At 47.0% G+C, this 21,057-nt stretch overlaps 1 protein-coding gene and 1 long non-coding RNA gene across 2 annotated transcripts; one reads left to right on the plus strand and one right to left on the minus strand.

Annotated features, from left to right (window-relative positions):
* Positions 1 to 1,467: 1,467 nt before the first annotated feature.
* Positions 1,468 to 14,996, minus strand: LGALS4 (galectin 4). Its single transcript, XM_035117979.2, has 10 exons — positions 14,870 to 14,996; positions 11,820 to 11,908; positions 10,355 to 10,556; positions 9,636 to 9,770; positions 8,129 to 8,167; positions 5,689 to 5,724; positions 5,277 to 5,306; positions 4,157 to 4,245; positions 2,971 to 3,130; positions 1,468 to 1,743 (listed from the first exon to the last, which is right to left on the minus strand). The coding sequence occupies exons 1-10, from the start codon at positions 14,912 to 14,914 to the stop codon at positions 1,597 to 1,599; spliced, it is 972 nt and encodes a 323-aa protein (XP_034973870.1). The 5' UTR covers positions 14,915 to 14,996; the 3' UTR covers positions 1,468 to 1,596.
* LOC118086406 (uncharacterized) lies at positions 14,927 to 20,573 on the plus strand. The gene is made up of 3 exons (XR_004692742.2): positions 14,927 to 15,062; positions 16,620 to 16,749; positions 20,343 to 20,573. It is a non-coding gene; the product is annotated as an uncharacterized LOC118086406 (long non-coding RNA).
* The last annotated feature ends 484 nt before the right edge of the window (positions 20,574 to 21,057 follow it).

The following is a 21,057-nucleotide window of genomic DNA, read 5'->3' on the forward strand; positions in this document are numbered from 1 at the left end:
AAGGACACAGAAACATTTAAACATTTCAGTGTGACACATCTCTCTCTGAGATTGCATAATGCTTAAGGTAGGTATGTAAGAGGCTTGTTTGTCATTGTATTTTGGAAATGTTCCCTGTTGTTACATAACAGCATCATTTTATACTTTCTGGATGTCCCATTATAATATTATGATGTATTCTATGTTATAAATCAAGCACTGCTAGGAGTTGTTTCTTTTCATTTCCCCACGTGTTCCTAAATTCAGTGTGGCATGAGCAAATTTTTATTCTGGAAGTGCGGCCCAGAGAAAAAAGCTTGCGAACCGCTGCTGTAAACAAATCTGGGTGAATGCTCAACTCATTTGGCAGAGAACGAGACTCTTAATCTCAGGGTCATGGGTGCGAGTTCCATGTTGGACAAAACAATTTGTGCCTTGCAGGGGGTTGGACTAGATGACCATCGGAGTCCCTTCCTATTAATATTATTATTATTATTATTATTATTATTATTATTATTATTATTATTACGTTTCCGAGCACAGTTTAAAGTGTTGGTGTTGACCTTTAAAGCCCTAAACAGCCTCGGTCCTGTATACCTGAAGGAGTGAGGTTACAGGGAACCAGACAGAGGGCCTTCTCGGTAGCAGCCCCCGCCCTGTGGAACGCCCTTCCACCAGATGTCAAGGAAATAAGCAGCTACAGTATCTTAATTTTAAAAGACATCTGAAGGCAGCCCTGTTTAGGGAAGCTTTTAATATTTAATGCTGTGTTGTTTTAATACTCGATTGGGAACCGCCCAGAGTGGCTGGGGAGACTCAGCCAGATGGCGGGGTATAAATAATAATTTATTCTTATTCTTATTCTTATATGACTTGGTTTCCACAGCCACTCTGGCCGGCTTCCAACAAAAGATTAAAAAATACATTAAAACATCAGTCATTAAAAGCTTTCGTAAACAGGGCTGCCTTCAGATGTCTTCTAAAAGCCAGATAGTTGTTTATGTTTTTGACATCTGATGGGAGGGCGTTCCACAGGGCAGGCGCCACTACCAAGAAGGCCCTCTGCCTGGTTCCCTGTAACTTCGCTTATGGCAGTGAGGGAACCGCCAGAAGGCCCTCGGAGCTGGACCTCAGTGTCTGGGCTGAACGATGGGGGTGGAGATGCTCCTTCAGGTATACTGGGCCTTTGAGGCCGTTTAGGGCTTTCAAGGTCAGCACCAACACTTTGAATTGTGCTCGGAAGCATACTGGGAGCCAATGTAGGTCTTTCAAGACCAATTCTACGAAACGGGTCGTCTGCAAGCGCCCTTAGTCTCTGTCACTTGCCTTTGGGTCTCAGGGTGAAATGAGTGGCTAAGAAATACCAGAGCCCAAACTCTCCAACTTCTGGCCATGCTCCTAAGATGTGGCTATTATGTACCATCTTACCAAAAGGGATTCAGGTCTTGCCCTGTTTGTGCAAAGAAGCAGGCGCCCAACACACTCCTGCAAAACAAGACGCTTTATTGAAGCTGCCAGTTAGAAATCCCTTTCTTCCTCAAGCCAAAGGAGGGAGAGAGAAGGGGTGTGTTGCATAGAAAATGCAGGTGGCTGCTGGCTGCTCCCCTCCTTCTTGGCTCAGTACTGAATGTACGAAAGCTCCACATCTCCTTCGATCTCGAGCGTGTCGATACGCTGGAAGTTCTGGTAGCGATGGTTGTAGTTGAAGAGCGGCTGGCCGTTGGCAAACACCTTGAAGCGCTGGTTGCCGCAGCGGATGGAAAGCTGTTTTTTGGGGGGGGAGAAGGAGAGCGTCAGAAGAGGCCTGCCGGATCAGGCCCGCGGCCCACCCAGTCCCTGTTCTCACAGGGGCCAAACCAGATTCCTGTGGGGGGAACCCGCAAGCAGCCGATGAGAGCTGTCCCTTCTGCCACAGAGCAAAGGCTGGCCCAAACTTAGCTCAATTTTTAAGCTGAGGATTTGTCAATTATTCTGTATGATTTCTGCTGCGTCCGCGATACTCTGCTCTGTTATACAAGGAAGGAGATCCAGACTAAACATCAGGAAGAGCTTTCTGACAGGGAGAGCGGTTCGACAGGGGAACGGCCTCCCTCAGGAAGCGGTGGACTCTCCTTCCTCGGAGGTTTTTAAGTCGAGGTTGGAGGGCGATCAGCCATGGATGCTTTTAGCCGAGATTCTTGCATTGCAGGGGGTTTGGACTTAGGTGACCCTCAGGGTCCCTTCTAACTTCATGATTCGATTGTTGTTTGTAAGCCGCTTTGCAATTCACGCAAATGAAAAGCGGGATTAAAGTTTGGCCCCTGAGGCAGACCACAAAATGGCGGTGGCCCCCCAACAGGGAAGAAGGGCCAAGTGAAGACCTAGATCAGGAGCAAGAGGGGAATAAAGGTCAAGAACAAAGATCAGACGAGATCCTCAGCGTCTGCCTTCACCAAGAGGACACAGAGGGGGTGGCATGGGGGTGGAAGGAAAGGGCAGATATGGTCTCCAAGCAGCGTGCCGCAGTTGCCACTGTCATTCTTTGAAGCCAGGATCTGCTGCCCTTATGGACCATAGACTCATAGAATGGTCGAGCTGGAAGGGACCCCAAGGGTCATCTAGTCCAACCCCCTGAAATGCAGGAATCTTTTGCCCGAAGCAGGAATCTATTGCCCAAATCTTTTCCCCAAAGCAACTGCCACGGAGCGATGGCCCTCTTCCCTGGATTTTAGCATCACCCTCTAGACCAGTGTTTCCCAACCTTGTGCCTCCAGATGTTTTGTGACTACAATTCCCATCATTCCTGACCACTGGTCTTGCTAGCTAGGGATGATGGGAGTTGTAGTCCAAAAACAGCTGGAGGCACAAGGTTGGGAAAGACTGCTCTAGACACACGCCCCGCCCCGCCCCTTGCCACAGAGTCTAAAGTTATTTAACTGCATTGTTGCTCCCCAGCCCCACAATCCCATCCTGGCTGGGGCAGATTTTAGCACTGGGCGAATGAACACTCACTTCAAAGTATTGCCCGGCTTGGAAGGGGTTGACAGCCAGCTCCCGCTCCTCACGTCCCCATTGGCCGTTCAGGAAGCTGTTCCTGACCACAGCGCGCTCGTTCATGCGGGGGTTGATGTGCAGGACCGTATCCGGGCCAGCTTTGAAGTTGATCCGGAATCTAGAAGAGGAGGAGGAAGGAAAGGATTTGTTAAAATCAGTCATTTAGCACTGCGGCACTTTGGAACTCCCTGCCTATTGGCATCAGGCAGGCGCCTCCACTCGACTCTGTCAAAAGCTATTTTTTGTTTCGATGGGTGTTTAGAACAGTGGCATGCTTTCAGCTTACTGAAGTTTTTAAAATTTTCTGGACGCTTTCACCGTTTTCACTAATAATCTTACCGTTCTATTTGTTTCGCAAACTGCTTTGAGGTTTTCTGTAATTGAGTGGTATATCGAGTGTATGGCACAAATGAATAAATAAATGAATAAAATAAGAATATCCGTGCTGGGTCAAATCAAAGGCCTCCTGTTTCCTATAACAGCCCTGCTGGACACCTCTGGGGAGCCCACAAATCAGGGTGCAAAGGAAACAGACCCCCACCCCCTTGTTAATTTGTCTGCAATTTTTGTTATTAAGAGGTAGAATGCCTCTGACCATGCGGGCTCTGCGTAGCAAGCACGTCTTATTGCAGCTGGCAGGCCTGCCCCCTTATGCGAATCATTCTAAGTTCATTCTTAAAGCCACCTTCAGGCGACGGCGCCTGCATCTTGTCGCAAGTGAATGCCATGTGCTAATTTTTCACAGAAGGAAGGAGTACTTTTGTGTGGCATAACCTGAACCTGTTGCCTGTCAGTTTTCATGGACTGATCCCTGGGGAACCTGAGGCCATGCAGAAGCTGCTGGACTACAGCTGGGCGGTTGCAGGTTCCTCATTCTCTTGCACAGTGCATGAAAAGCCCCATTTTGTTATTACTTTCAGCCTCTAATAGCTCTGGGATTCAGCAAGATGAAACTCGAACTCAGGACTCCTAATTGGGTTGAAGAGCAGTGGGGATCTGAGGCTTCAAGGAGAAGCAGGTGGAAAGTGGGTCTAATTGCTGTGAGGGAGTAGTGCACACAATGTTTGCATTAATGACATTCCCCGGTCTAGAAGAAAAGGGTTGCCACTTATTCACGGAAACAGGCAGAAACAGGACGGCTTACTGTTGAGCGTTCGGTGGAATGAATCCTCTCATCACGACGGTCCTCTTGGATCCCAGCCCTCCGGCGAGGTTGCCTCGGTATGGCACTTGCTGAAACACGAGTTTATAGAGATATATGACTGTGAGAGTTCAAAAGCATATTCATTGCAGGGGGCTGGACTAGATGACCCTTGGTCCCTTCCAATTAACTCTGAGATTCTATGGTTTGAGGCAACATGCAATACTTTCTCAAGCTACCAGTGTACCTGGAACACAGGGATGTTTGCCGTTCAGGGGCTAAGAGAGGCAAGCTGGGGGAAATGTGGCCCAAGTTTAGGAGGACATCAGAGCAGCCCTATAGCTGGATCAGGCCCCAAGGCAGATGCCCATAGGGCATGGGTAGGCAAACTAAGAGCCGGGGGCCAGATCCGGCCCAATTGCTTTCTAAATCTGGCCCGCAGACGGTCTGGGAATCAGCGTGTTTTTACATGAGTAGAATGTGTCCTTTTATTTAAAATGCATCTCTGGGTTATTTGTGGGGCATAGGAATTCATTCATTTTTTTCTTCAAAATATAGTCTGGCCCCCCACAAGGTCTGATGGACGGTGGACCAGCCCCCTGCTGAAAAAGTTTGCTGACCCCTGCCTAGGGGAAGCCTGCAAGCAGGAACCGAGCGCAGCAATCCTTTTTCCTATTCCAAGCAACTTAACCCTTCCAGCAGCAAGCCAGCAGTAAATCACACTGTGATAGTTGGAGCTAACTCTTTATTAGCCAAAAACACGATCTGCACAGCAAAGGGCCTCAGTTAGAGGGGATGAGGGGGGAGGGGGGAGGGGGAGGTCAAACCCAGCCTTATAATGGACCCCTTTGATTCTCAACACCAGCGGGTGCCACTGGTGGCAGAAGTGGACTCGTGGGTGGGGGGTATTTGAAGGGACAGAATATATACTGTATGTCTTGTTGGTCTTGTTTGTATAAAAATCCAATAAAAATTATTTTAAAAAAATAAAATAAAATGATTTTCCCCTAAAAAAAAAGAAAAAAAGAAAAGGGCCTCAGTTGATGATTGCAGGCTCTGGACTGGTTGAGAATCAGCAAGGAGAGAGAGAAAGGAAGATATCAGCAAATCCCGCTACACTTACCGGGTGGTAGGAAGCGGGGACATTCATCACCTGTGAGGGAAGAAACCCCAAATAAGTCATTTACCTGTTCAACATCCACTCAGAGACTCCTAACCCGAATCCCATGAGCACCAGGAAGAAATAGCCGTCTGAACCAGCCTTTCTCCTTATTTTCTTTTTTTTAAAATTGCGTTTCTTCCCTACCTTTTCCTTCGGGCAGCCAAAGATGCCATACACGGTTCTTCCGCTTCTTCATTTAATCCTCACAACAACCGTGTGAGGGAGGTTAAGCTGAGAGGTTAAGCCCAGCGGGGATTCGAACCGTGGTCTCCCAGGTCTAACACTTTAACCACCCTGCTCAAGCTCTAAGCAAGTCAGCCTGCTGGAAAACCTTTGTGCCACTTTCTTCCCCCTGTCTATTTGGAGTACTTACGGGAAGGTTGGAAGGCGGGTACCCTGGCATCATGCCCTAAAGAGAGAGAGAGAAAAATTATAAAGCAGGGACTAAATTCTGTGCCAGCGTCAAGCGGTTGGCACAATCGGGCATCTGCCTGGTGCCCCAAACCCAAAACAAATTCAATACCTTGCTATGCAAATACAGTTATCACAATACCCAAAGCGCAACAGGCTGAATAATAATAACTGTGAACATTTTATTGGTTGTTTCCTAACGTAAAGGTCTAGCCCAGTATGTGCAACATATACAGTTCATATAACCTATAATATATTCCTTCTTTTCTTTTTCTTTTTGATATACATTTTTATTAGTTTGTACATATATTTTCCAAACAGAACATCTCACCTCATTTTATACAACATTTTGGCTATTTTAGCCTGAGACTTCCATCAATGGTTTTCAAACCTCATCTCTTAATCTTACGTTTGTTATCCTCACTGTTACTTTTAATAACACATAACTTAAAATCCATTCCCATAAATCTTTTCTGCAATACTTCCTGTAGTTCTCCTTACAAAACTTCTTGCAGTCCTACAAGCGTAGTCAGTTGGTTACAATTGTCTTTCAAATAACTCGTATATCTACTCCAATCTTTCAAGAATTTCTGGTCCCAATACATTTCTTCTTTTCTTATCTTTTCTTGTTGTTTCTTCCTGTATAACACCATCCTTGTGCCAGCAGTCTACATAAGCTGTGTTGTTCTTGTAACCTTGAGGAATTTCCTGTTTTTACCTAAGGATTGTGTTATACAAGGAACTCACAACCAATAAAATGTACACAGTTATTATTCATCCTGTTGCGCTTTGTGTATTGTGGTGCCCCAAACCCAGCAAGGAGCCACCTTGCACCCTCTCCTCCTCCTCCTCCTCTGCCTCTCCACCATTGCACCCTGCTTGCATTATTCGCCCCAACTCTTGCTTGGCAAAGGCAAGGTGAGGTGAGGGCAGCGAGGAGGAGGAGGATTGGATGGCAAGGCAAGCTTGCTCTCTGGCAGCAAGCCAGCAGGTGGCAGCGCTGAGCGTTACTTTTATTGCTACCTCTCCACCCCAACCTTTCCTGCAAGGTGCACAGCAACCCTGTGAGGTAGGCTAGGCGAGGAAGAGGAGCTGATCAGAAAGGTTATGAGAGTGTTTCTCACAAAGGCCCGCTAAAACACGGTACAGGAAGCAAAATATGTTCTGCTTCCGAGGCAAAGTTCACAAACCAAAACACCTGCATCCAGGTTTGCAGCGTTCTTAATCCAAGTTGTTCATAAACTAAGCTTTTCTTAAACCAAGGTACCACTGTGTACACACATACACACACGCTTAAATTTTCTGTTTCGCAATTTAAAATACTAATTTTAACATCTTTACAATATCAATGACTTCCCTTCTTCTCTTTCCATGGTTCATTTTACATATAATAAATCCCTGCATATTTCACAAAAACTAAACCATTCAGTACTCCACTATTACATCCATCTAAACTTATTTGAACTGTTGAATTTATCTTAATGCTGCCAACGTTTTCAGGTGTACAAATCCCCCCCCATACATTCAGTAAACATTCTCCAATATTCTCTAAATGTATGTTCTTCTTGTTCTCTTAGTCTATGGTCCTTTGGGGTCTCTACAGTTATATGATTCTGTAATCCAATCAATTGGTCCCAGTGATCTTTTGTGGATGTTGCAGGGCAACGGTATTGGCCACAGCACCCAGCTTCCCAAGAACACCAGTTTCCATTAAAGGAAGCACCCGAGCCGAGTTTCTAGTCCATACGATGGAAGGCATGCACGGAACTGCTCAATCACACTTCTAAGCCCTGCCTTCTGCCATAAGGACTAGAAACCTGGTATGTATGTGTGTGGCTGCTTCCTTTAAATGCGTGTAGGCAAACCCTGGTGGAATCTCAGAAGCTAGAGGAGTTTCTGAATTAGATTTGTAGAGAATTTGGGAGCAATTGCTGCTGCCTCAACGAGCAAGAGATCCAGAAGACGGGAGAATAAATTTTGCAAAAGCGATTTAAAAAAAGTGTGGTATATACAGACCATTCAATTGAAGTTGTGGTGCTGCAGAGTTTATCAGACCTCTGAATTCTGAGCCTGCACAGAACTCTCCATTTGGCCTCCCGAGACATAGATTTCTACTTGTTTATGTATATCTGCCCCACCTTTTCCTCCAAGGAGCTCAAGACGGTGTGTGCGGTCCTCCCCCCCCCCAGTTTATCCTCACAACAGCCCTGTGAGGTAGGCTAGGCTGAGGACTGTGCGAGGATTCGAACCCTGGTCGCCTCGGCCATAGCCCAGTGTTCTAACCACTGCGTGACACTGCCTCTCATCCCATCTCCCCAGCACCACACACACCACCCAAACACAACCTGTGCTCCTGCCCAGTCCCCGCCCCCATAAATTCCTCTCCTCCTTACAGTACTCACCTGCATCCCCATTTGTGGATATTGCTGCCCTGGCATTCCCTGCACCGGAATGAGAAGCAAAGAAGATTGAGGCAAGCAGGGTGGGGCGGGGGGCTTTAGTCTGCGCCCACTTCATAGCTGGGGAAGCAGTGGGCCTCTTCCCAAAATTTGGGTCTCTGTTTTCGGACTACAATTCCCATCATCCCTGACTACTGGCCTTTCTAGTTGGAGATGATGATGGGAGTTGTAGTTAAACAGTTTGGGAAACCCTGCTCTAGATCAGCGACGGGGAGCCTGCAGCCTTCCAGATTTTGCTGGACTACAACTCCCATCAACCCCTGACCATTGGCCGGTTGGCTGGGGCAGCTGGGAGTTGTGGTCCAACCACATCTGGAAGGACACAGGTTCCCCAACTCTGGAGGAGAAGGGAGCGAATGTCATCTCTCTCCTGCTCTGCCCCAAGTCAAGGAGCCTAGAACTCGAGGCCGGTCAAGCTGTTTTCGTGGGTTCAGAATGGCGTCAGTCTGGATGATGCCCCAAGCCCCTCCCAATTCTTGGGGTCCTGTACCCAGTGAGGGTTGCCACTATTTTGGCACCTATGGCAGAAACAGCCACGGGCACCTGCCCAGCAGAGAGACACTCATTATTTTGCTTTGTGACTCTTAACAGGACCGGCTCTACCATTGGGTAGAGTGAAGCAGCCACCTCAGCTGGTTTTTGGCCATCGCAAAGAGGCAGCAAATTGATAGCTATTGACTGCTGCTTCATTTTCGTTGCTTGTGGATCTGCTATTTTCCATTCCTCCATCTTAAGTTTGGTTCTCCGAACTCCTGCAGCAATTTGCAATTTTTTCCCTTAACCCTCATGAAAACCCACCAGCATCTTAGTGCAAATATCTCCTAGCCAACACTATTTAATATGCAGTTTTGGCTAACATATTTTGCAAGCCGTTTCTCCCTTATATGCCATCTTCTCTATTTGCTCTTGCATGCACTTTGGGCAATGCTGGATGTTTGGAGAACTGCCCTGCAAAATTCAGGGAAGTGTGAATTTTGCAGGAGGGCTGTGTTTTGCTTTTCATATTGTTTCGGATTTGCCTTCAAATGGAAATTGAATCAAAGTCCACCCCATCTCTAATTAGGAGTGGGAGACCTCAGACTTGGGGGCCAAATGTGGGCCTTGAGAACTCATTATCTGGCTACTAGCACTCTCCCCAAGCCCCGACCCATCTCCTTGGGCCACACCCCCTCCTTGGGCCACACCCACAGGCCACACCCCTATCTACAAGCCCTGCTTTGCAACCTGCTTTTTGCCTTCCTGGAATGTGTCCTTGGACTCCGATAAAGATTCTCGCTTGCCTGATTGGAGGATAGATTGGGCGTGTCTGTGCATGGGAGTAAATGAACATCCATTGCTCCACCCACTTTTGCTGCTGACCCCTCCCACTGCTGCTGCATGGCGCCCCGAAAACTTGTCCAGAAGGGTGAAAATTGTGCCTTGAAAACTTTCCATGATATCGGATGCTCACCCCGCCTCCCATCATGGCTCCTCCGATGGTGTTCACTGACTGCAGCTCCAGGTCACCATTGGCCTGCACAGCCTGGACTCGCTCGGGGGGGATCCTGTGGCCAAAGGTGCAGAAGGGGTTCCTGTTCACAAGGATCTGCCAGGACGCAAACGAGGAGGAGGTGCAAGTGAGCCTCTTTGAGCCAGCAATAAATCACACTGAGAAAGTTAGAGCAAGCTATTAGCAAAGACACGATCGACACAGGGGTGTCAGGCCTAACGGGCACAGCAGCTCATCTCCGGTCGGTCCTGCCACCATGAAGCAGTTGCTAAGACCGAAGGTCCCAGCCTCCCCACAGATGCTTAAGTCCCCATGTCTCTAGGGTTCTCCCCCCCCGCCCAGCAATTGGAGACTGTGCCTGCATGAAGCCAACCTCTCCTCCACCCTGTTCATGCCTCTTCTGGATCTGGGAGAAAAGCAGATCTGGGAGAAAAGCTTGTCGCAGCAGGAGGGGGGGCACATCTGTAGAATGGCCGTTTATATTGGTCTCATCATAGTATGTTTGCACTACCGGTAGTTTGCACATTTTGTATAATTATACTGATGTCAAATATTGTTGAACATTCCATTACATCAGACCAGGAGGCTGCTATTTAACCTATAGTGTACAGATATCAGCATCTCCTGCATTCAGGCTGAACAGATGATGAACTCTGGGACCCTTGGGTGCTCACACAAACCTGGTATCCCTCGGGGTTGACGATGATGATGACCTCAAAGTGTGAACCCTTTTGGAGTGGCATGCTATGGTGTTCCTCCTTGCCCCACTTGCCCCCTTGGAAGCTGTTCAAGACAATCTTGTCTTTGCCATCAAAGCGGGGGTTGAAGTGCAGGGCAATGTCAGCCCCGTCGTTCATGCCACAGACAAAGTTCAGGCTGAATCTGGAAACCATGGATGGAAAGAAACAGGGAAAACAATAAAATGTAGTCAGAAGGCAACCTGTTTGCTGTTATATTGTGTTGCTGACATTTTCCACCCCACTTCCCATAAGGCTTGATGCACACTGAATTTGGCATCCTTCAAAGGGTGGCTTCCGTTTAAATAATAATAGGCGAGTTGCTAGTCCTCATTGCTTTTTTTTAATATACTGTATATAAAAAGCAAGTTACTAGTCCTCGTTGCTTCGGAATACGATTCAAAACATGCAAGGAGCAAGTACTAAGGATAAAGTATCTGAAGCTAAAGGGGGATATGCACATTTTGGAAAACTGCTTTGAGGTTTTATTAACAATCAAGAGTTACAGTATATGAATGTCGTGAAATCAATCAATATAGTCCATGGAGAATAAAGTTTTGCTGAGTTCAATGGGGCTTCCTTCCAGGTAAGTGGGTATAAAAGTGCAGCCTAAATGAGGATTTATAGCAGCGAAGAAGCAATGGCATAGCTTCTTGTTCTGACCTATGGCAAGGAGAATAAAAAGAATACGCAGATTTGCTCTCTCTTTTTTGCCACATTTGCACAAAACTACATTAATGTGGAAGTTTCTTGGTAGAGAATGTGGGCTTTTGCAGAACACTTTTTAAAAATAAAAAAAAATTATGTTTGATAAAATGTATATACCACTTGAATGTAAAAAACAACAAAGCAGTTTCCAAACATAATAAAAGAATAAAATTATCAATAAGAGCAGTTTCTAAGCATTCGGAAAACAATTAAAATCAACGATAAGCTGAAAACAGGTTAAAACACATGCCCAACATTCTACATGTCTGGATAAAGGTAAAGGTAAAGGTGACCGACTCTGGGGTTGCAGCGCTCATCTTGTGTTATTGGCCAAGGAAGCCAATGTACAGCTTCCGGGTCATGTGGCCAGCATGACAAAGCCGCTTCTGGTGAACCAGAGCAGCACACGGAAATGCCGTTTACCTTCCCGCTGGAGCGGTACCTATTTATCTACTTGCACTTTGACGTGCTTTCGAACCACTAGGTGGGCAGGAGCTGGGACCAAGCAACGGGAGCTCACCCCGTCGCGGGGATTCGAACCGCCGACCTTCTGATCGGCAAGCCCTAGGCTCTGTGGTTTCTGGAGATCAAAGCAGTCAAGAGGGCATATAAGGACTTAGGCGATCTCGCAGGTAAGCTGGTCTCAGGTGGTCAGTCCTACTTTTGTGGCCACCCCTCCTACCCAGAAAGGACCCCTTACCTCTTGGTATGGTGTGGAACCATCCCTTGTACATATATGGACATGCCGGGGTGGAGCCCACCAGGGACGGGCTGGGTATGAGGGAGGGGCTGAAAGACAAGAAGTTTGGGATGTGTGAGAGATGCAATATACCGAGATCCAAGTTCATGCAAAAAATGTGTTTGGTGGCTATGCCCTGCCTCCACTGTCAAGAGGCAGCAAAGCTTCTAAATGCCTGTTTCTGGAAACCACAGGAGGGGAGAGGGCTCTTGCGTTCGAATCCTGCTTGCAGGTTTCCCACAAGCATCTGGACATGCGCCGGGCAAAATGGGCCACTGGCCTGATCCAGTAGGCTCTTCTGATGTTCTTATGTATATCACGACAAAAAGGTGCCTATTTGGGAAAACCTGCACTAAAAGCCCCGAGCATTTTCCCGATAACCTTTTCTTTATCTTTAAATGCAAAACTGGTCCAGAAATTGTGGAGAATTGTACTTAAGGCTGGAAAACCGAGAACTCGGAATGGCCGGGTCCATACACCCGAGCTGCCAGCTCATCCTTTGCTTTGCAAGGTCAGTTGGGAATCTGCCAAAAGCGCTGTGTTAATTATTAAGCCATCCAACCATGAAACGAACTCACTTAGGGTGGAGCAGGCTGGCTGAGGTTCAAGCTGCAAATGAGTTCTGCTTTTATCCACAGGGGATCTGAACTTGGCAAAGGTGCATTGAGGAAGAGGTGGATGGTTGGCTGGCTGGCCAGGTACCCTTATCAGATCTTTGCATGCATGGAACTAAAAGAACACACCAAGGAAGGGGCATTTTTCTGCCCGCTGGGTCGGACTGGCGAGATCAGGATGGGTAGGGTTGATTGAAGTGCCCCCCCATTTGAAGGAAGGCATAGGCCTTGTTGTGTCAACCCAATGGCCCCCCTAGCCGTACATTAGGGAGCCAGGCACTATGCTAGGGTAGGAAGCATGCATTGATTAATCAGTGCAACAAAATTGACCAAACGCTTCAAGTTCCTGGCTAAAAGGGAAATTGGAACAGGTGCATTATATACCTGGCAAAGTTCCCATCAGGAAAAGCAGCACTGGAGCGAACCAGGTAGAGGGCCTTCTTGGACGTGGCGCCCGCCCTGTGGAACACCCTCCCACCGGATGTCAAAGGAAAAAATAACTACCAGACTTTTAGAAGACATCTTTAGGGAAGCTTTTAATATCTGAAGGACTATTGTATTTTAATATTTTGTTGGAAGCTGCCCAGTGTGGGGTACCTATTTATCTACTTGCACTTTTGATGTGCTTTCAAACTGCTAGGTTGGCAAGAGCAGGGACCAAACAACGGGAGCTCACCCCGTCGCGGGGATTCAAACCGCCGACCTTCTGATCGGCAAGCCCTAGCCCACAGTGCCACCCGTTTCCCTTAATAATGGGTGGGGTATAAATAATAAATTTATTATTATTATTATTATTATTAAAATGTAAAGGTAAAAGACTCCTGACAGATAAGTCCAGTCACGGACGACTCTGGGGTTGCGGCGCTCATCTCACTTTACTGACCAAGGGAGCTGGCGTTTGTCTGCAAACAGTTTTTCTGGGTCATGTGGCCAACATGACTAAGCCGCTTCTGGCAAAACCAGAGCAGCACAAGAAAACACGTTTAGGACCTTGAAAAATGTTCAATTTGCTGCATTGAGTAAATTGCCTAGTTTTAGGACTTTTCTTCCCCTCCTTGACAAATCAGCTTGTCTCCCGGGAAAATCTCTGTGCATTGTAAAGGATTCTGGGATATCGTCCAGGGTGCTGCCCATGTCAAAGTCAGGAGTCGGCCTCACTGGGCATATCCCGAGGTCTGCGCCAAAGTTGGCTGCCCCACTGTGAACTCCTTGGGGGGGGTGTGTCCTTGTCCTGTTTTTCTTTCCCCTGGTTCTTACCGTCTGCTCACCTGCCCCCTCCAAGTGAGCAAGCAAGGAGTGGAGATAGGTAGAGGAACAGGAATTCAGAAAGAGTCGAAGTGGTGGCAACCGCTGGCTTTCTAGAGGGGCATTACCCAGCATTTTGCATTGTGTCGTTTAAACTATATTGGCACCTGGCATTATTTAAAAACATAAAAATAAAAGTGGAACTGGGGGAGTTGGGGGACACACACACAGGTAAGTCTGTGGAATGTGTTCTATGTCACAAATGCCCTGACTTCTAGCACCCTTGATAAAAAAGATGGCAAGTCACTGGCGTCAAAGCCATTTGCTAGGACAGCTCAATTGCCTAAAATCCCAGGTACCAGTTGCAGTGGGTGCTTTGTAAAGGAACTGCACACACTTTTGTTCATGGTGCCCTGGCAGTTCTTAGACTGGGGGAGTGGGGAGATTTGGAGGGGCTTGTTCTCAAATGGAGGGCTTGAACCGAACTCCAGGCAGTGCAAGCTTCAGAAACACACAGAACTCTTAGATAAAACGGTAGCACATTCTTCTTCTTATTAACACAAATCTACAGTAACTTCAGATAGGAAAACCTGTTTGTGATGCAAATTGAAATGAAATTTAAAGGCGTCTTAGAGGCCCCTTTGAAGCTGCCAAACGCTTCTGTTTGATATTAATTAATTAATTAGTAGGGGCTTATCCACACTTTCCTCTGGGCTTTAAAGTTCTGTGTCCAACCGCTTTTGCTCTGGAGTTGCCCCCACGATAACCTGCTCTTTGAATTGGAGCCAACTGCAATTCGCAGAAGACCCGAATTATCGTTCATGGCACTTCAACTTTAAAGAGCTGTATTTTTCGGGGGGGGGGGGGGGTTCTTGGCCAAAAGGGGAAGAGAGCTCAAAAACAGCTATAAAAGAAGCATGAACCTGGGCAGGGCAAAAGGTTGTTGTTGTTATTTGCACCCTGCCCATTTGACTGGTTAAGTGCGAAAAAGCCATCAGTTAAACAGAACAATTGCATTTTTAAAATCCCAGAGCAGGTCTTTTTGTGGGGGGGGGGGGAGGACTCAGGTAAGTGACAGCAAATTTTATTCATTTCTTGCAGAGAATACGAGAGCACCGGTTGCACAGGGAGAGATGGAGGCTGGACACTTACCGGGTTGAAGGTGGGCATGTAACCGGGTGCTGGGACAAAAGCCATGGTGCCGCAGTCTGACTTCTGCTCAGATGTGGATCAAGACTGGCTGCAGGAAAACCTCCCAGAGCCACCCGGAATACTTTTATAGCACATGGGTCAAAAGGCGTGGAGCAGCCAGGAAGTCTGGCCCAAGACCCACCCATCTCAACAGGTGAGAAGCTCACCTGCCTCCGCTGCATCCTCAGTCCAGCCTTTCTCAAAGGACGCAGTCGGGGAGGGGGAACCTGGTTGGCTATTCCGCAATTCGGGGGGGGGGGGTTGCTCCTATTTTGGATTGCCTAGTGGTTGCAGCAAGGAAATAGGTGGGCACCAGGGTTTAGTGTTGCAGAGAGAGATTTGTCAATCCGCCTGGGCTGCTCCAGTGCTTTTAACAGCCTGACAGGCAGAAATCTCTTTCCATTTTGCTTTCCTCCGTGCCAGGAAAACGGTTTCACCCGTGAAACATCTGTACATCAGCAGCTCACCTGGAATAAATTTTGCAGGGGGCTGGGGAAATGGTTCACCTAGCTACAGAGGAGATCTACTGGATTCGGGGCAAGAAGAACAAGAGCTGTTGGCTGCTGTCTCTTTGCTAAGAGCCAACCAGCTCTGAAGAATACACAATACTAGTTATTCTTAAAAGTTTGTGGTTGTGCTAGTAAGACACAGGCGCTCAGAGAGTTAGGGCACCTCACGAAATTCCCACAAGGGCAGTTTCGGACAACAGAAAGGTGCCAGAGCAAGCCTGGGTGTTTTAGAGCTTGGGTAATTTTAGCCCCCAACCTCGTCACATCCTGCATATCCCCCCAAGTGTCCAGGAGAAAACAGAACACCCTGTTTTCTCGCATGAGTCATTTGGGGTGTCGAGATCTTGTGCAATTTCACGCCGAGATCTCACCCTTTTAAAAAACCACATTTTCTGGGCCGTGATCTCATGCAATGCCCTCAAACATGCATTGTGGGGGGCGGGGGGCAGTGCAAACACATCTGCCCCAAAAGCACATCTTTGGGTCTCTGTGACTTGTGTGGGACCACAGGCAGGAAGATGTGCATCCCAGTTTGGGGACTCAAGATGTTGGAAGGTAGGGTTCTGTCCATGTGCAGAGTTCACCTCTCGTCACTGAGTAATACATCGAAAGCGGCTTGAATGAAACAAACGCAAAGCAGGAGTCAAATTGGGGTGATCATCCCAGCAGGGAAAGTTTCAAAGGTATGTGGGCAGGGGGACAGACCCACTGGCGGACAGACCCCCTCCCCCAAATGCTTGGGGGCTTGCCACCTGAGTGCCAGTGGTGAACCTGTTTGCTGAGGTTACTCAAAACATTAAAGCTCTACAATACCACTTCAAACCAACATGGCTTCCCCCCCCAAAGAATTCTGGGAGCTGTAGTTTGTTATGGGTACTGAGAGCAGTTAGGGGATTCCTTATTCCTCTCACGCAACTACAATTCCCAGAGTGGCTTAACAGCCAATCCCTCTTCCCAGGGAAGTCTGGGAATTTTAGCTCTGTGAAAGGAGTCTCCTAATCAATCATCAAACTATAGCCCCCAGGATTTTTTGGGGGGTGGGGTGGGGGGAGCCTCAGCTGTTTAAAGTGGCACAAAGGTGCCATCAGGGTGCTTTGAGGAAATTTGACAGCCTTGTACCTTCCCAACTCGGGTGCTGGCTTCAAGCCCAATTCTCCTCACCCGAGACCTCCGCCCCTCTCTCCCTTCTTTATCTTGGCTAGCAAATCTTTGAAACGCCCTCCTTGCGGAGCGGGCTGCATCGGGAGCTGGCGAGAACACCCTAGGAGGAAGCAGCTACAATAAACCCCCAAGACTTGTTGTCCCTGGGAAACCAATAATGGCCATTAACAGGTGGGTGAGCTGTTTGCAGTGGCTGGGCAGGGCAGTGGGAATGAATTGACAGCAAACAATCCCTGCTTGTGGAAAGGGAGGGTGGGTGATACCGGGTGAAGTGGCATGTCTTGGCAGAAACCACCTGGGAGAGGCAAAGGAAGGGCTGGGTCCAGAAACTGGGGAAGGGGCACTGTGGGGAGAGAACAGATGAGCCTCATAAATGGAGGCAACGCCCCATCAGTTGGACTCTGGACTGTGGCAGCCAGCCAGGCGGCAGCTGGAAGACAGAACAACAGGATGGGCGCCCGGGCACCCAAGAGGCGGCGCCCGGGTTGCCAGCCCACTCGAACAGATGTAAGCCAAGGCCGACTGAAGATTTTATGCCACCCGAGGCAAAGGGCAAGAAGGCGGCTTCCTCATACAGACTCTGAGTGGGTTGGCATATGCATGGCACTTCTATAGCGACAAGGCGACAATATTCATATTCAACAGAGGGCTATCTCGCAAGTGGAGGGCCACAAGGGACACATTGCTCTAATGTTCATGCCTTATCCTTCCTAATGGCAGGGCCGGCCCTGACCAGAGGCCTGTGGGAAAACAGTAAGCAGGATTTGAGGACACAAGGGCAGCGCTCTGTCGTCCTGGGTTTCCAGCGACTGGTCTCTGGGAACATGGCTGCCTCCAACCAGGGAGGGAAAGCACAAATAAATATGTAAATCGATAAGCAGTAATATTTTAAATAAATATTTGTACGGGCAGCCAAAGATCACTAATGATGAATATTTATTAACAATATTTGTGCAGGGAGGCATTGTTAATAAATAAACATTATAAGTGGTCTTCGGTTTATGTCCCCACAGCCCTTGCAGGGAGGATTACGGCCAAGGAATCAACCAGAAGGCAAAGGTTGCAGCTAAAGTTTTGCTGCTGAAGTTAAGCCGTTCCACTGCATAAATTGCTTGGAGCGGTGTCCACCCCCACCCCACCCCCTGGCCTGCTACGGCTGATTATTTTTATTACTACTGCTACTTTTATAATTTACTACCTGCCCCTCACCCTGCATGCATTGGGTGAGCAAACATTTTTTCTTATTTCTATTTATACTTTTCAAGTTTATTTGTTTAGTTGTTTAGTCGTGTCCGACTCTTCGGGACCCCATGGACAATAGCATGCCAGGCAATCCTTCTTCCACTGCCTCCCGCAGTTTGGTCAAACTCATGTTCGTAGCTTCAAGAACACTGTCCAACCATCTCGTCCTCTGTCGTCCCCTTCTCCTTGTGCCTTCCATCTTTCCCAACATCAAGGTCTTTTCCAAGGAGTCTTCTCTTCTCATGAGGTGGCCAAAGTCTTGGAGCCCCAGCTTCACGATCTGTCCTTCCAGGGAGCACTCAGGGCTGATTTCCTTCTGAATGGATAGGTTTGATCTTCTTGCAGTCCATGGGACTCTCAAGAGTCTCCTCCAGCACCATAATTCAAAAGCATCAATTCTTCGGCGATCAGCCTTCTTTATGGTCCAGCTCTCACTTCCATACATCACTACTGGGGAAACCATAGCTTTAACTATACAGACCTTTGTTGGCAAGGTGATGTCTCTGCTTTTTAAGATGTTGTCTAGGTTTGTCATTGCTTTTCTCCCAAGAAGCAGGCGTCTTTTAATTTCATGACTGCTGTCACCATCTGCAGTGATCAAGGAGCCCAGGAAAGTAAAATCTCTCACTGCCTCCATTTCTTCTCCTTCTATTTGCCAGGAGGTGATGGGACCAGTGGCCATGATCTTGGTTTTTTTGATGTTGAGCTTCAGACCATATTTTGTGCTCTCCTCTTTCACCCTCATTAAAAGGTTCTTTAATTCCTCCTCACTTTCTGCCATCAAGGTTGTGTCATCTGCATATCTGAGGTTGTTGATATTTCTTCCGGCAATCTTAATTCCGGCTTGGTCCAGCCTTTCGCATGATGAATTCTGCATATAAGTTAAATAAGCAGGGAGACAATATACAACCTTGTTGTACTCGTTTCCCAATTTTGAACCAGTCAATTGTTACATACCCAGTTCTAACTGTAGCTTCTTGTCCCACATACAGATTTCTCAGGAGAAAGATGAGGTGATCAGGCACTCCCATGTCTTTAAGAACTTGCCATCTGGCCTTGTTATTAGCTGTGCTTTCTAAGGCCCATTTGACTTCACTCTCCAAGATGTCTGGCTCAAGGTCAGCAACCACACTACCTGGGGTGTACGAGACCTCCATATCTTTCTGGTATAATTCCTCTGTGTATTCTTGCCACCTCTTCTTGATGTCTTCTGCTTCTGTTAGGTCCTTACCACGTTTGTCCTTTATTATGGTAATCTTTGTACGAAATGTTCCTTTCATATACCTTTCACTTATTTTATACATTTCATTAATTTCACAATCATTTTGACATTTTAAAACTTGACTTCCTTCCCCCTCTTTTTGTGGTTCCTTAAATTTATTAATACCTTTTGCATATCCAAATTAACCTAATTTGCTCACTTATTCATCTTCTTTGAAGACATACTCTTATGAAACTGCAGGTTATTACAATAACCCCGCCAATCTTTTTATCTGTTTACAATTTATCTGCAAATATATGTTTGTTATCTTGATTTCTTATTCTTCTGGTAAGTTCTGCCATTTCGGCATATTCCTTAAGTTTTTGTATCCATTCTTCCTTTGTTGGGTGGGACTTCTGCTTTTATCCATTTTGGGGGCAAGTAAGATTCTTGCCGCTGTAGTAGCATACATGAATAAGTTTCTATACAGTTCTGTCTCTATAATTCCCAAAAGTTGTCTCTATAATTCCCCCCAAAAAAGCTTCTGGTGGTTGCCCCCCCCCCCAGGTTATTTTAAATATTCTTTTCATTTTATTATATATATCATTTCCCAGTAAGCTTTAACCTTACTACAAGACCACCAGGAAAATTCACCAGCATTTTTTCAGGTAGCAAACTGTGTACTAAGAATGGACAGAACATTCTTCTAGAGTCAACCCATTGATAGTCCTAGCTTAGGATAAGAACACAAAAGCTCTCACAGGAAGCCGCCCAGAGTGTCTGGGAAACCCAGTCAGATGGGCAGCATATAAAAAATAAATAAATATTACTGTCATTATGTATGTGTCCCAAATCTTCTAATATCAGTCAACAATGTCCACAAGCTCTGCTATGATGTGGGAGAAAATTTCAGTGTATTCCCTACAGTGACTGGCTGCAGCTCTCCAGGGTTTCCCCCCCCCCCAGTCCTGCCCAGCGATTTAGCCAGGGACTGAACTTGGGATCTATTCTATATGCTCTTCCATTGAGCTATAGAGACCTTCCCCTTGTACTAACCTTTAGCCTTTATTGCTTGTTTGCCAAGCCTCAGTTATCAGCCGCCCACAAATGCCGATTTCAATCTGCCAGAGGCCAAGGGGTGCTGGCATCCGCCCCGGCGCCAGTGGAACAGAACCTCTAAAATTCGTGCTTGAGGGTTATTTTCGAAGGTTCAGGCACTAGCCTGTCACTGATGGGTACAGAGATTGCAAGATTGTGGGGATATAACAGTCCCGGTTCTGATGAACAATGAATTTTGAGATGGCCCTCCTTGTTATTTTAGGTCTCCGTTCTATTCAAAGACCCATTCCCTGGACTCCTGGAGAGTTGGTTCAGAACCCCGAAAATGCCATGGAAGCTGCTGCAGAGTCAGCTTCCCACTGTAGCCCACTCTGAACAGCAGTAGCTTTTCAAGGTTACAGATGCCTTGAGATCCAGTCTTCAAGCTCGAAATTCCCATGGCTGAACCTTGGATGGACAAGAACCAGCAAGGGGGAAACTGGTTAAGGCAGTGGCTCGCAAGACTTTTCTTTCTGGGCCGTACTTTCAGAATAAAAATTGGCTCGCACCACACTGGATTTCTTTATTGGCAAGAAATACACGGGAAAACAAGAAGAAACAGCTCCTTGCTGTGCTTGATTTGTAACACAGAACACGACTGCTTTATAATATGATCACAGGACACCCGGAAAGTATAAAACAATGCAGCTACATAAGAATAGGAATCATTCCCAATATATAATGATAAATGAACATACCTAGTATGGATACAAACTCAGTGGGAGGTGTGGGCTCGCTTTGTGCTGGGTATTCTCATCTATATTAGGTCTAATTTGAGACAAGCAAACTCCCATCTCCTCATTGACCCAAAGAAGCATATCTCTTTTTCTGATATTCCACATTTTGTCAGTTGAAAATTCCTGTTCACAGCAATATGTCGTGGAGAATAGCTCTTGCTCTTATTTTGAAGATATCGATCCCTATTCCACAAACAGAAA

Source organism: Zootoca vivipara, chromosome 6 (assembly GCF_963506605.1).
Source record: "Zootoca vivipara chromosome 6, rZooViv1.1, whole genome shotgun sequence".
Classification (NCBI taxonomy): Eukaryota; Metazoa; Chordata; class Lepidosauria; order Squamata; family Lacertidae; genus Zootoca; species Zootoca vivipara.